We start from the raw sequence: 14,292 nt of genomic DNA on the forward strand, positions 1-14,292 counted from the left end.
TTCCATGTCACCTCAGCACAAGGGGCAGAGCTGGTTGCGCTAACTGAAGCGTGTAAATTTGCAGAGGGCAAGTCTGTCACAATCTACACAGACTCCCGTTATGCGTTTGGTGTCGTTCATGACTTCGGGGCACTGTGGAAATGCAGGGACTTCCTCAAGTCAGACGGGAAGCCGGTGTTAAATCATGTGCTTATTGCTGACCTCTTGCGAGCCATACTTTTCTGTTTCCCAAGGCAACTCCAGAGCTGACGCGGCAGCAAAGTCCGCTGCAAGGCAGCCTGCATCCTCGGCAGCCCCGATGATGACAGCCTCAATTGAAAAGGCTGATGCATCACTGGCTGAGATGCAGTCCCTCGCCACAGCGAAGGAGAAGGCCGCTTGGCGCTCCGCCGGCGCATGCTGGAACCACGTTTCTGACATTTGGGTAGGACCAAACAGTAACCCGTGTCTGCCAAAACATTTATTTTCACATTTTGCTAAATTGACGCATGGGTTAGACCATGCGTCAAAAGGGGGATGTTGGAATTAATTAATCAATTTTGGTTTACTAGAGGGTTTTCAGTCGTAGCACAAAAGCATTGTGAAGCGTGTTTAATCTGCCTCTCACAAAATGCAGGATGACCAGTCAAGATGGCAGCAATAGCAGCACACCCAGCTCCAACCAGACCGTTTGAACATGTCATGATGGACTTTATCGAATTGACACCATTAGCAGGGAAAAAGTATTGTCTGGTCATGGTTGATATGTAGTCGAAATGGGTCGAAGTGTTTCCCAGCGCCACACAATCAGCCAACGACGTGGCCAAGGCCTTGCTGACTGAGATAATTCCCAACAAAATATCCAGTGATGAGACACATTTTGCAAACGAGGCGCTTAATTAAATCGGGAAACTGTTTGGCATTGACCTCAGGAAACATTGTGCTCATCACCCTGCCAGTGGTGGGGCAGTAGAGCGTGAGAACGGGACGTTAAAAAGCAAATTAGCCAAATGTTGTGCCGACACTGGCCTGCCGTGGCCAAAAGCTCTTCCCATTGTCCTGATGTACATGAGAATGAGGAGACGCGCACGCGTTAATCTGTCCTTTTGAAGTTTTGTTTGCAGCTCCTCCCCAGATTGGGATGACGACCGGAGGAAAGGCACTCCCCTCCACGGCCCTGTGTGAAGACACAATACTAACCTATTGTTCCAACCGTGTGAACTGTTTTGTTCCCGCATGACGCGATGTGGGGAAGTAATGTTCCTGACGATTTCAAAGTGTTTCCAGAATCTGCCAAAGTTGCTCTTTCACTGTTCCCCCGGACAGGGGTGGGAAAACTTATTTTAGTCGCCGATACACTTCACTACCGTTTATTGCAGTTGACAAACTTGACACTGAATGCTACCTCGTCCATTAGCCAGGAGCTAAATGCTATTCGTCTAATGGTCCTTCAGAATTGTATGGTGCTAGACCTACTCACTGCACCCCAGGGTGGTGTTTGTCACATTGTAGGCACGTCTTGCTGTACGTACATTCCAGATAATGCTGCAGATGGCCTCAAGAAACTTTCTGCTGCCGAGATGTCTGACCAAGGCGCCCCAGACGGGGATTGGTGGTCATGGCTCTCTAGGTCAATGGAAAGTCTTCTTCTACCGCTTCATCCGGGGTCGGGTCGCGGGGGCAGCAGCCTTAGCAGAGATGCCCAGACCTCCCTGGCCCCGGTCACCTCCTTCAGCTCATCCGGTGGGACCCCATGGCGTTCCCAGGCCAGCCGGGAGACATAGTCCCTCCAGCGTGTCCTGGGTCTTCCCGAGGCCTCCTCCCGGTGGGACATGCCCGGAACAGATGCCTGAGCCACCTCAGCTGGCCCCTCTCGATGTGGAGGAGCAGCGGCTCTACTCCGAGCTCCTCCCGGGTGGCTGAGCTTCTCACCCTGTCCCTCAGGGTGCGCCCAGCCACCCTGCGGAGGAAACTCATTTCGGCTGCTTGTATTCGCGATCTTGTTCTTTCGGTCACTACCCAAAGCTCGTGACCATAGGTGAGGGTGGGAACGTAGATCGACCGGTAAATCGAGAGCTTCGGCTTAGCTCCTTCTTCACTACGACGGACCGGTACAGCGACCGCATCACTGCACCGATCTGCCTGTCGAACTCACGCTCCGTCTCTCCAGCACCCTGGAATAGACTTTACTGGGGAGGCTGAGGAGTGTGATCCCTCTGTAATTAGAGCACACCCTCCGGTCCCCCTTTTTAAAAAGAGGAACCACCACCCCGGTCTGCCAGTCCACAGGCACTGTCCCCGACCACCACGCGATGTTACAGAGACGTGTCAGCCACGACAGTCCCTGCACGTCCAGAGACGTGAGGTACTCGGGGCGGATCTCATCCACCCCGCATCACTCCTTGCCACCAAGGAGTTTCCTGACTGGCTCGGGTAATGGACAAGTCCTCCCCCGGGGCCCCCGCCTCTTCTCCTCAATCCTGCCGTCACGTCTTCCGGAGGAAGATCCTTGAAGTATTCCTTCCACCACCGGACAACATCCCCAGTCGAAGTCAACAGCTCCCCGCCTGCACCATAAACAGTGTCGGCGGCGAACAGTTTGCCAGAACTTCTTCAAGGCTGACCGAAATTCCTCCCAAGCCTGAGTTTTTGCCTCCACTACCACCCGAGCTTCAGCACGCTTGGCCTGCTGGTACCCATTAGCTGCTTCAGGGATCCCACAAGCCAACATTGCTCGATAGGACTCCTTCTTTAACTTGACGGCATCCCTTACTTTCGGTGTCCACCACCAAGTTCGGGGGTTACCGCTGCGACAGGCACCAGAGACCTTACGAACACAGCTCGAGCAGCTGCATTGACAATAGAGGTGGAGAACATTGTCCATTCGGACTCAATGTCTTCAACCTCTCCCATGATCTAGGAGAAACTCTCCCAGAGGTGGGAGTTGAAGATCGCACTGACAGAGGGCTCAACCAGATGTTCCCAACAGACCACCAGGTTGTGATCAGTTGACAGCTCAGCCCCTCTCTTCACCTGAGTGTCCAAGACATATGGACGGAGGTCAGATGACACGACAACAGAGTCGGTCATCGACCTCCGTCCCAGGGCATCCTAATGCCAAGTGCACCGGTGGACACCCTTGTGCTCAAACATGGTGTTTGTTATGGACAAACTGTGACTAGCACAGAAGTCCAGCAACAGAACACTGTTCGGGTTCAGATCAGGGAGGCCGTTCCTCCGAATCGTGCCTCTGCAGGTCTCACTGTTGCTGTCCACTTGTGCGTTGAAGTCCCCCAGCAGAACAACGTAGTCCCCGGTCGGAGCACCATCCAGCACCCCTCCCAGGGACTCCAAGAAGGCCGAGCACTGCTATTCGGGCCATAGGCCGAAATCACAGTGAGAGACCTGTCCCCAACCCGCACGTGTAGGGACGCGACCCTCTCGTTCACCGGGGTGAACTCCAACACGTGACGGCTAAGCTGTGGGGCAATAAGCACGCCCACCGCGGGCAACGCCAGAAAAATGGAGAGTCCAGCCCCTCTCAAGGACCTGGGTTCCAGAGCCCATGCTGTGCGTGGAGGTGAGCCCGACTATATCTAGCCGGTACCTCTCAACCTCCTGCACAAGCTCGAGCTCCTTCCCCCCCAGCGAGGTGACATTCCATGTCCCAACAGCCAGAGGCTGTTGCCGAGGCCCGCCCAAACCACACTGCACCCGACCCCTACGGTTTCCTCTGTTGGTGGTGAGCCCACAGGAGGTGGGACCCGCGTCGCTCCTTCGGGCTGGGCCCCGCGGGCGAAGGCGCTCGCATACGAGCCCGGCTCCAGGGTGGGGCCCATTACTAACCCACGTAATGTAAAACTCTAAACTTCCAACTTCTCCACACACAAAGAACAAAGACCCCAGTCACTCCTCATCACGCGCACACACACACATCCCCCCAAAAGAAAAACAGACAGGATCCACAGAGAAAAAGAAGAACCAATCACACAAACCTAAATGGCAAGCCACATATCCGTCGCAAACAATACAGCATAAAAATTATGCAAACCTGAAGTGTGGATATTGGATCAAACGGCATCAAACATTACTCGTCAGCATATGCCAGAGAGGTCATTTACAACCTGATATTTAACCCACAGTTCCAGCTGCCCAGAATATCCCTAACGGACACCCAGGATTTCACGGCCACGTATGCTAAACGGCCTCCCAGAGGGCTTAGGTCAACTCTGCGACGGCCCGATCGAGCGAACGTCCTAGACGCTCAAATACGCGCACTCTACTTATACGACCTAGGGTATCCTTAAATGCAGAAACACTTGGTGTGCATTGTACGTAAACTTCCGAGGGAATCCGTAATGAATCCCCTAAGGTATCCAATCTTACACGCAACGGCGAAACTTCCTAGGGTATCTTAACAACTAAAACTTCGCACATCTGCGAACTTCCCAAGGTATCTAAAACATTCAGAACAAAATTTTGACAAAGGGTCCTACAACATCAACACAAAAATACACACCCACACAAATGATCTTTATACGGTGTGGCCAGATAGCAGCCAACCAAAGGCCTAATTGAACCAGCCAGCGCCCCTAAGATAAGAGGAACAAAGCACCTCTTTACCTTTGTCGACAAGGAGCGGCAGCCAGCCCAAGGAAGCAGATGGCGACAGCAGCCACAGCACGTCCGGAATCTCGTGTCACCAAAATCCTGTTTGTGACGCCAAAATTGTGATGAATTCTTCAGGTGGCTTCGAGGGATGTAAATGTTGAAGGAGTCTTCGCTGACACAAACTTGGTTGTATTAAAAACTGGTTTATTGCAAAGAAGTCAGGAATCAAACTGGCACCATGAAGCCCGGGGATGTCTCTTGGCCAGATGTGAGCAACTCCAATGATCCTTTGTTCACATCACCTCTTATAGCAACCAGGGAGGAAGATGCTAGGAGTGGGGGAGAAAGTATACATTCCTTAGTTGCTCCCCCAGTGTCTGTCTGGTTATGATTTGATGGCAGTGGACACAGGAAGTCCACTGACCAGGCCGCTTTGCCGGAGGCGCCATATGGAAACAAAGATGCCTTATGTGAAGAAGTGCAGCAGAGTCACTTCTTAGTTCAAATGAGTACATATACCCAAGTTCAGATACTACAGTAACAACATCTCAATACTGGACCCTAAGGCTTTACAGTAAAGGAATCACAATTACCAAAAAAACAAAACATAACCGTCCTTCAAGCATATTCAGCATCGTCATCAGAATAATCAGGGTCATAATCGCTGGAATTAGGGAAGTGATCAGGCATAGGTGAGTTCAGAGAAACCTGGTGATCATTAGGGAAAAAGTTAAGGGGAATCGGAGCATATTGAAGCAAAGTAGAAGTAATGGTGCTAGAAACCAGACGTCTCACTAGTGGAACAACACAACATGAGAGCAACTTTATGATAACAATAAAAACCTGCATTAACATCTTCACCAAAAGGGAAGACCATGTGGAGGAGGAGAACCAAGAGCCAGTCTAGTTGTGGAGAACTAACAGTGTCCTTTAGCTCGAGCGGAAAGATCCTTTAGTGCAGAGACGGCTCTCTGGATGGAGCCACCGTCTGTATCATTAGCCGGAATCCATGTAAACCAGCAGAAGAGGAGGCCGACGCTCATCATGAGGAGGACAAGGGAGCCTCCAGTACCAGATGGGGTGAGATGGGGCGACCCATTGTGGTGTCTTCGGATGCTGCGCATCTTTGCTTTCGGTGGAGAGAAGCCTTTCAATTCACCTTCCACTCTTGTTGCTAGGGTGCGTCATCACTGGCAGCGGCTGCGGAGATGACCTTGCAGTCATGGCCCTCTCAGCGACTTTCATGGCAGTTTGTGTAACCAGGAGGACTCGATGCGGTCCTAGCCAGCGATTGGCCCTCAAGTGCTTGTGGTCTTTCACCAACACGAAGTCACCAGGCTGCTGTGGTGAATTCTTCTGGTGGATTCAGGTGATGTAGATGTTGAAGGAGTCTTCACTGACACAGACTTGGTTGGATAAAAACTGGTTTATTTCAAAGAAGTCAAGAGTCAGACAGGCACCATGGAAAAGCCTGGGGATGTCTCTGGGCCAGATGTGAGCAACTCCAATGATGCTTTGTCCGCATCCCCTTTTATACCTCCCAACAAGAAGAGGAGGAAGATCCAGGATATGGGGAATGTATGCATTCATAGTTACACCCCTAATGGCCATCTGGTCTAATCTGATAACAGTGATAGTAACAAAACCATACATGAACAATAAGTCACCTTTTTGGGAGGTAGGCAGCTTGCGAGTTCACATCCTGCCATATATCAAATGGTGTCCTATGCATAGGAAGGCAGCTGTAGTTTCAGATACTACACTGCAAGCTGTGCGCAGGTAGCAGTTGCCCTTCCACGACCAGCCACAAGACCGCTACACAAACTCCTTTGAGTTGGGTGGAGAGCTTAGAGCAATAAGTTAGCAGTGCATGTTCACACAGGGAAGTAAAGGGAAGAGGCCCAGGAGGACCTGCACCAGTTTGTGGCGGGACTGCAAAAAGAATCTCAAAGGGGCTGAGATTAGAGCGAGCAGTTTGAGAAATGCCGATGTTGAATATGAGATAAACAGTAGGTGGTGTCGCGTTAGTATCAGAATCAGTTTTTGTATTGTGCGTGTGGTTAGTTGCAGAAAGCATGTCTTCGTTGCAATAGCTGTTGTGTTTCTATATTTAGTTTAGTGCATTATAGCTGTGTGAGTTAGTATATTAGCAAATATTGTATGTATATGTTAGAATCATTAGAGTTAGTTAAATGTTTAAATGTAATGAATGTCAATACATGTAGTCCTCTTCTAATCATTTGCCCATTCTTATCAGTACCATTCAGAACCTCGGAGTAAAGACAGATACTGTTTGACTGATTAAGCCTCAGGAACAGTGACTTGGGGTGATCAAAGTGGGGGTGAACACAGAAACTGCATTTGTTACCCCCCATAAAGTTTGTGACCCTTTCAGGCACGGGAACACGAACTTTTCACCTCAGGGTTTTATGGCAGGAAAGTTTTCAGCAGACCAGATCGAGAGGATGGACTATTTGGCTCCCGGCCAAGTAAGGACTTGTTTCCTGCCACAGATTAGCCAAAAACGGGGAAGGCTACACCGCCGGACAGCCAATAGGAGGACGACATGGAAGAAGACATCTACATATTTTATTACTGTTTGTTTCTGTATTTAAGATGGCGTAAGGGACAGATAGATCAGACTTGGCATCTGATAACACATTGTTGTTGTTAGGGTTAAGCCTCCGGAGCTCTGTACCAAGTATCTTGTTTTTTCTGTTACTAAAACTTCTTAAGATTTCACTTGTCTACTATTCTCTTCATTCAACGAACACGCGGTTTGGTAGCATGAGATTGGATAAAAGAACCAAACCAACATAGCCTAGCGTGTGTGTGGTGTCACTTCCTGATCTGGCTGGGGCAGTTTCACCGTTTGTCAGTCGGCCTGTTGGCCGTGGTCAACAGGGTAGTACTGTTGCTGCTGCTGGAAATGGCCACGACGTTGCGGTTGCTGTTGGCCTAGAGGGCGGTGTACTGTTCTGCGGCCTTGGTCGTGAGTGCAGGGACAGTCACGTGCCCAGGTCGTAGGCCCCGCAGATGAAGCAGGCACCGGTGGCAGCGGCTTGCTGGTTGTGATTACCTGGGCGGTGCTGGTGCTGATGTGGCTGCTGACGGCCTCTCTGCATGACAGCTTGGACAGCTTGCATCATCGTGAGCTGAGCAGCGCTTGCAGTTTTCTTCTCCCTTTTCTCTTCCTGCTCAGCTTTGGCTCTTTGCCACTCTTGGGTGTGGTTGGCATGGTCCTGCAGGTCAGTGAGTCTCTTCTTTGCCCATCCTACGCAAGAAGACTATACTGCGGTGGAGATGGAGGGCAGGAGCCCTTGGAGGAGGTAGGCACAAAGCTGTTGTTCCCAAGGTGTCTGGTGGGTGCCGTCGCCAGGTTCCAGCAGTCCTCCATGATTGCGGTAGGTGACCACATGTCTGTGGAGAAACTCATCAATTGGTTCATCTGACACCTCCAAGGTAACTGCGTGCAAACAGCCAAAGTCCAGCGGGACCGCTGCTCACATGGCTGTGACCAGGTTTATCAATATAGCCATGTAGGGGTCGTTATCTTGATGTGACCAGTCAGGGTGGTGCAGCTGATGATTTCCTTCACAGTGGGCTTTGATGCGGTCCATGTCGACAGGTCCCATCTTCATGGTTAGGAGGCGCTTCAGTTCTGGAAAAGTTGGAGCAAATTCTCGACCAAACGCTACTCCTCCGTTCCTGGGGTCCGGCAGATGTTGGCTGTTTGTCCTCATATCTTCGTAGGACCAGGGACGGAAAACCAGTGCTGGTTGTCCTTCGTGATTCATCACCTGAACCATGGTTAAGGTAAACGCAGCGCCATGTGGCGTTCTTTGGCGGGTGTGGGCGGAGATGGGCACTCCCTCCACTGGAGGCGGAGGTAGGGCGATGAGCTGTGCCTGTGGCGGGGGTTGCTGACATGGCATCTCTGTTGCTTGGGGGGGGGGGGGGCAGGGTGGCTACCAGCTTTTCTTAGGCCGGTGGCTCTTGCTGTGGGGGGTTTGCAAACCGTGGGGTGTCCAAGAGAGTCTTGTCACACCATTTGGTTAGGGAAGGACACATGGGATTGTATGGTGGCGGTGAATGGGTGTGTGTCTGCTGTATGCGCATCTCATTAACTTGCTTCTTCCCCCTCAGTTTCTGACTCATCAGCTCGCGGCAATTGCTTGCCGTTCCTCTTCCTTTCCCTACGTGCTGCTTCTTCCTTCCATTTACTCAAACATTCAAAATATTGTTGCATGTCTCTGATTTCAACACCAGTTATTTGTTCATGCTTCATGTCATGTTCAACCTGTTTCAACCTTTCTTCAAATTTTTTCAATTGATACAAACTAAATGAACCTTGGCTTGGAAAGCCATGCTTTTTAAAACTAATCCAACGCATGCGCAACTCTCATTACCATATTTCTCTCATGTCTCTAATTGTGGGACCGTCAGGTGGGGAAGGAGGTGGAGGAGCGACCAGAACTTCAGGAGAGGGTTCAGGGTTTTCCCCCTCACCCTCTTTCCTTTCATCCTTTGACCTTTCCCCATTATCAAACCTTAAAAGTAGACACAAAGTAAGATGAGGACAGACGTCTCTGTGAATCCCTGTTTCGTTTACGGCACAAAAGGAATAAAAGGACACTATTCCTGGGTTTTGTTTTTACCTTTGTACCAAACGAAACGTAAACCTTCCTGTTGCTCTTTGTTTGGTACAAAGAAATAAAACCCAGGAAAACCCTTTTCTGCTAAAGTCAGATTGTGGGAACCATCAGGTTTAGACAAATCTTGCGACTCACGGGTTCTCTGCAGTCTTCAAATTCCACTGGGAGGATGACGTGAAGCCGATCGGTTTCACCTCCGGCGCCAAACCCCTTCTTCTCTGAACTCTAGTAGAGGTAGGGGAAGAGTCCTGTGACTCTCAGTTGACCTGGTCAATCCTACGACGCCGTTGGTTACGCCGACAAGCTGTCAGTCATGTTCGTGACGCCAAAATTGTGGTGGAAAAAAATTAAGATCTGCAAGAGGAATCCAGAGTCTGCTGAGAGTTTTATTACGGAGCTCCGGACACGCACCCGAGGCAGGCTTGGTGTGTGTCCAGAAGAAGGGAACAATCAGGTTTTATGCATGTTTGGTAAAAGGGGGAAGGACAAGAGGAACAAAGGTGGTTTGATCCTGGAAAGGCAACTGCTGAAACACTTGGAGCCTTTTGTTTAACCAGTCATGCCCAGGAAATGGCCCAGTGCACAGCAGAGGAGCACTACTGGAAACCAGATGTGAGAAGGAAAGAGGTGTGATGTCCACACGGCAGGAGCAACAAGAGTGCGGTGCCTTCACAGTTAGGGGCAAGGCAGAAACAACCATAACACCTTCTTTCATTTCCTGAGGTAGAAAAGGCGTTGGTGTGCCTTACTCACAGCAGAGGTGGTGTTGGTCCCCCAGGACATGTCATTAGCCACAGTCACGCCCAGTAGGGATGTGCGATACCACTATTTTTCCTTTTGATATGATACCAGGTCATACCAAGGCTAGTATCCCGATACCAATACTTTTAGATGTCCAACTTGTGTATATGAAAATGATGACTTTTACAATGAGAACTCGTGAATGTGATTATGAAAAATGTATTTTATACCTATGTATAAGAATTAAACAAGCTGCCAAATATCAGACTTTGTTTTAATTTTAATCAGAGAAATCAAATCAATAGGTCAACTGAAAATCTGAGCAAATAAAAAAAAAATCTCTCTCAAAGAGAAAATAAGAACAGCTTCGCCATCGTTGTCGCGCTACGCTAACGTGACGGCAAAGTTACGTGCCGCCAAAATTTCGTTGGAGGGTGGCGGGGGGGACGGGGGATTTATAACTGCCTTCACGCTGGTCTTAAATACCGGAACGACGGAATACGTGTTGGGGGGATATTATCATTATTATGTGCCTAGATATTTCCTCCCCTACAGTTTGGTGACCCCAACGTGATCTCGCGATCGCATTAAACAGTGTTGGAATCATATTTAGTTTAGATGTTTGTGTTGAATAATATGATTACTAATATAGGACTGTTTAAATCATTTGGCTGATAGGAAAAAGGCATTCTTGCAGGAGTCACGCAGGGAGCTCAAGAAGAAAAAAGGGAAGAACATCCCTCACAAACTGGTGCCTCTGGGGGACCAGAGGATGGACAGAGAGCTAACTGACTTTGCGACCACCATATAACTTTAGAACCCGTTCATTTACAGGAGGAGAGGAACCTGTGACCTCAGGCATATCTTGCACCGTATTGTTTCAACAGGTCACACTGGAACCAATGATGGATCAGTTGGCTCCCTGCCAAATAAGGACTTGTTTGCTGTTGCAATCAGTAATCAGAGACTTGGAACAAAGGCTGCCTCAATATCCAATGAGGCTGGGGTCTGGAGACCAGGCAGCCAGTCAAAGGAGGACAACACCAGAGATCATTTGCATGTTTTCTTTTGTATAAAAGGACTGGGTCAAGGGACAGATAGCAGTCAGACTTCATGCCCTGACAATACTTTGGGCCGAGTTCAAAACCCTAGCAACAACAGAGCTCTGTATATTTGTATCCTGAATTGATTATTTACTAAAGACATATTTAAATTGGCATTCTTCTCCTGAGACTCTTCATTCAACGAACATGCGGATCAGCAGCACGACACAAGGAAATTCGTCTGATCCAACAGGAAGGCGAGAGAAGTCAATTCCGGCACGTTAAGCAATGACGTTTGAATCCATGTGTGTCTACCTACAGCTTCTGTGTTAAGTACAAATTTACAACAGTAATAAAAAAAATTGAGGGAACGTTTGGATATGTTGATCCGTTCTATTTTGTGTCTATATGTGATGTGCGTTCAAAGTTTCATGTCACAATTCACTAGGACAGGGGATGTTCAAGTGTAGGCATGGATGAGCAGATCATGGAAACTGCTGGTTCACGTTTATACGAAACGTTAGTTCGTCTGCGCGATCTCGGCGTAGATTTAAAATGGGATAACAATGAAATTCTTCACTGGTATTCCACAAAGGGAGTCGCACTAAAATCTAAAAGCAAATTCCGCGACCTCCCTATCGCAATCGTGTATTTACTCCGGCGCAACGACTCAAAAACCATAACAGAAGGATGGCGCACTTTTGAGAACATCCGAGCTGGTTCACGTTTATACGAAACGTTAGTTCGTCTGCGCGATCTCGGCGTAGATTTAAAATGGGATAACAATGAAATTCTTCACTGGTATTCCACAAAGGGAGTCGCACTAAAATCTAAAAGCAAATTCCGCGACCTCCCTATCGCAATCGTGTATTTACTCCGGCGCAACGACTCAAAAACCATAACAGAAGGATGGCGCACTTTTGAGAACATCCGAGCTGGTTCACGTTTATACAAAACGTTAGTTCGTCTGCGCGATCTCGGCGTAGATTTAAAATGGGATAACAATGAAATTCTTCACTGGTATTCCACAAAGGGAGTCGCACTAAAATCTAAAAGCAAATTCCGCGACCTCCCTATCGCAATCGTGTATTTACTCCGGCGCAACGACTCAAAAACCATAACAGAAGGATGGCGCACTTTTGAGAACATCCGAGATTTCGTTTTTTCATTCCTTTGGAGCGTAATGTTTCTATGTGCAAAAATCGAAGCATTTCATTTTGAAAAAATAAACTGGGCACGACAAAGTAAAACAATGGAGGCGGAAATTAAACTGCTAAAACAAAAGCTAAACCTAGACAAACTCTACACTTCTCAGCTGGAAGACTACTGTGACGATGCCGATTTTCCAGTTGCAGCTATAAAACAAGCTGTTATTAACTCAAATAATGTAGAGAATTATGATCAAGACGACAGTGAAGATGAGGATATTACCCTCATCTCCGGGTGCCCAGTAACTCAGGTCGACACTGACAATGAAATTCCTACAACCTCCGCAGTTTTCGCAACAGCAGAAAACCCACTCTGTCACTCAGCCGGCGCACCTCTCACTCGAAGCAAGGCAATCGAAACCGGATAAAAACTTGTCTCAAAACAGACACAACCGAGAAAATCTGTCAATGTTTCAGTCGTCAAAACAGTTACAGATGCGAACAATGGTGTAACCACCATTACCAGCGCATTGTCTTGTCAAGAAAGTTCAAAGCATCACTAAGTAATCAGCATCATGCCCCGCCGCGGCCCGTTCCAGAGTTACTGGGACAAACTAATGCTCCAAGCATTAGTTTACAATCTAGAGCCTTGCGATGTGTGGCAGATAGTTTTTCTTACGGTTCCAGAAGAGTTACACTCTAAAATTTCTCAAGAATTGAGAACGGGAGCAATCCTTGAAAGACAGCCCGGTGAAACTGACAATATTTATAATAGAATAAAATAAGTTTTGCTTCAAATGAGAGGACCGCCACAGTCTGAATGGCACAGAATCCTTCATATTAAACAAACAAACAAACAAGGAGACGTTCGAGACATTTGCGTTCTCAAGAGTACAGTGGGGTAGAGGATTGCAACCGCAACCACGAATTCCTCCTGCAAATGCTACGCAATAATGCTGGACCACTTGTCCAGAATGCGTTGGCTCTGGATGGGGACCCACAACACACTTAATACACTTGTTGAATGGGCCACAAAGATCGAGCAGACATCAAAAAATCTCAAGCCACGCCCCGTAGCTGCAACACAGTGGGTGGCTGAGGGGGACAATATTGTCGTCATTTGCGACTATTGTCATCGACCTGGCCATAAAAGAACGGTCTTTCAAGCTGCATGGTGCCCCACAGTCTCGATTTAGATATAAGAAATTAACCAATAAATATCCGAAACCATTTTCACACCTCCTACATCAGAAACACAGAAACGCGCAGTCCTCACACCAATATTCTAGCTACTCCAGAACAAATCACCGAATAATAGGGATGCGTGGCCTCCATTGGGAGCATTGTTTCCAGCGGCAACCGTGTAAAAGTAAAATCTAATCTTGGAGGCCGATTAGTAGATATATTAATTGACACCGGTGCTGCTTGCTCCTGCACAGATATTCCACTACCTTTAACAAGTAAAACCATTCAAATCAAAGGAATAGGTGACACAATAATGACAGCAACTCTAACAAAACCAGTCCGGATTGATTTAGGCGCAGCAGTGCTAACAGAGCCGCTTTGGTATTTACCGGGAAACAGCGAGGGTACGGTTTTGGGCATGGACATAATGGAAAAGCATGGCTTTATTATTCACTGTTTAGAAAAACTGATTCTTACAGACAAAACAGCCAAAAATAAATCAGTCAGAAACTGTGCGAGCATTATGTCCATCACCAACACCGACCCAGTACAACAATTAAAACACAGTGACGCGTGGGCCAATCATGAACATGATTGTGGCCTTATTGATTTTGAGATAAGTGTTGAAGGAAATCCAATGAAACTCAGTACACCTGGCAACAAATGCCACAGGGCCTTCATATCAGTCCAGGTGCATTTCACAAAGCTGTAGCAGACATTCTGAGTCCATATGCAAACACAGGTCAAGTCGTTAGCTACGTGGACGACAGTCTGATTACAACAAATGATTCATTGCATGAACATTTGAACCTCGTGGACAGTGTCATACAGACGTTAGTCTGCTGGTTTCAAACTCAACAAGGAGAAGGCCCAAATTGCACAAAAAGAAGTGCAATATCTCGGCTACACTCTGTCCTCTGTTAAAGATCT

The 14,292-nt window shown here is 48.2% G+C and overlaps 1 protein-coding gene across 1 annotated transcript in view; it reads left to right on the forward strand.

Moving 5' to 3' along the window:
• The first annotated feature begins 488 nt into the window (after nt 1-488).
• LOC142891089 (uncharacterized) overlaps nt 489-14,292 on the forward strand; it is a 51,975-nt gene continuing 38,171 nt past the window's right edge. Inside the window, exons 1-2 of the mRNA XM_076030417.1 lie at nt 489-492; nt 1,834-1,924. Coding sequence (XP_075886532.1) covers nt 489-492; nt 1,834-1,924 — 95 coding nt within the window. The remainder of the gene's footprint in view (nt 493-1,833; nt 1,925-14,292) is intronic.

This window comes from Nelusetta ayraudi, unplaced genomic scaffold, assembly GCF_046127955.1.
Source record: "Nelusetta ayraudi isolate G7.1 ecotype Tasmania unplaced genomic scaffold, CSIRO-AGI_Nayr_v1 ptg000028l, whole genome shotgun sequence".
NCBI classification, from domain to species: Eukaryota; Metazoa; Chordata; class Actinopteri; order Tetraodontiformes; family Monacanthidae; genus Nelusetta; species Nelusetta ayraudi.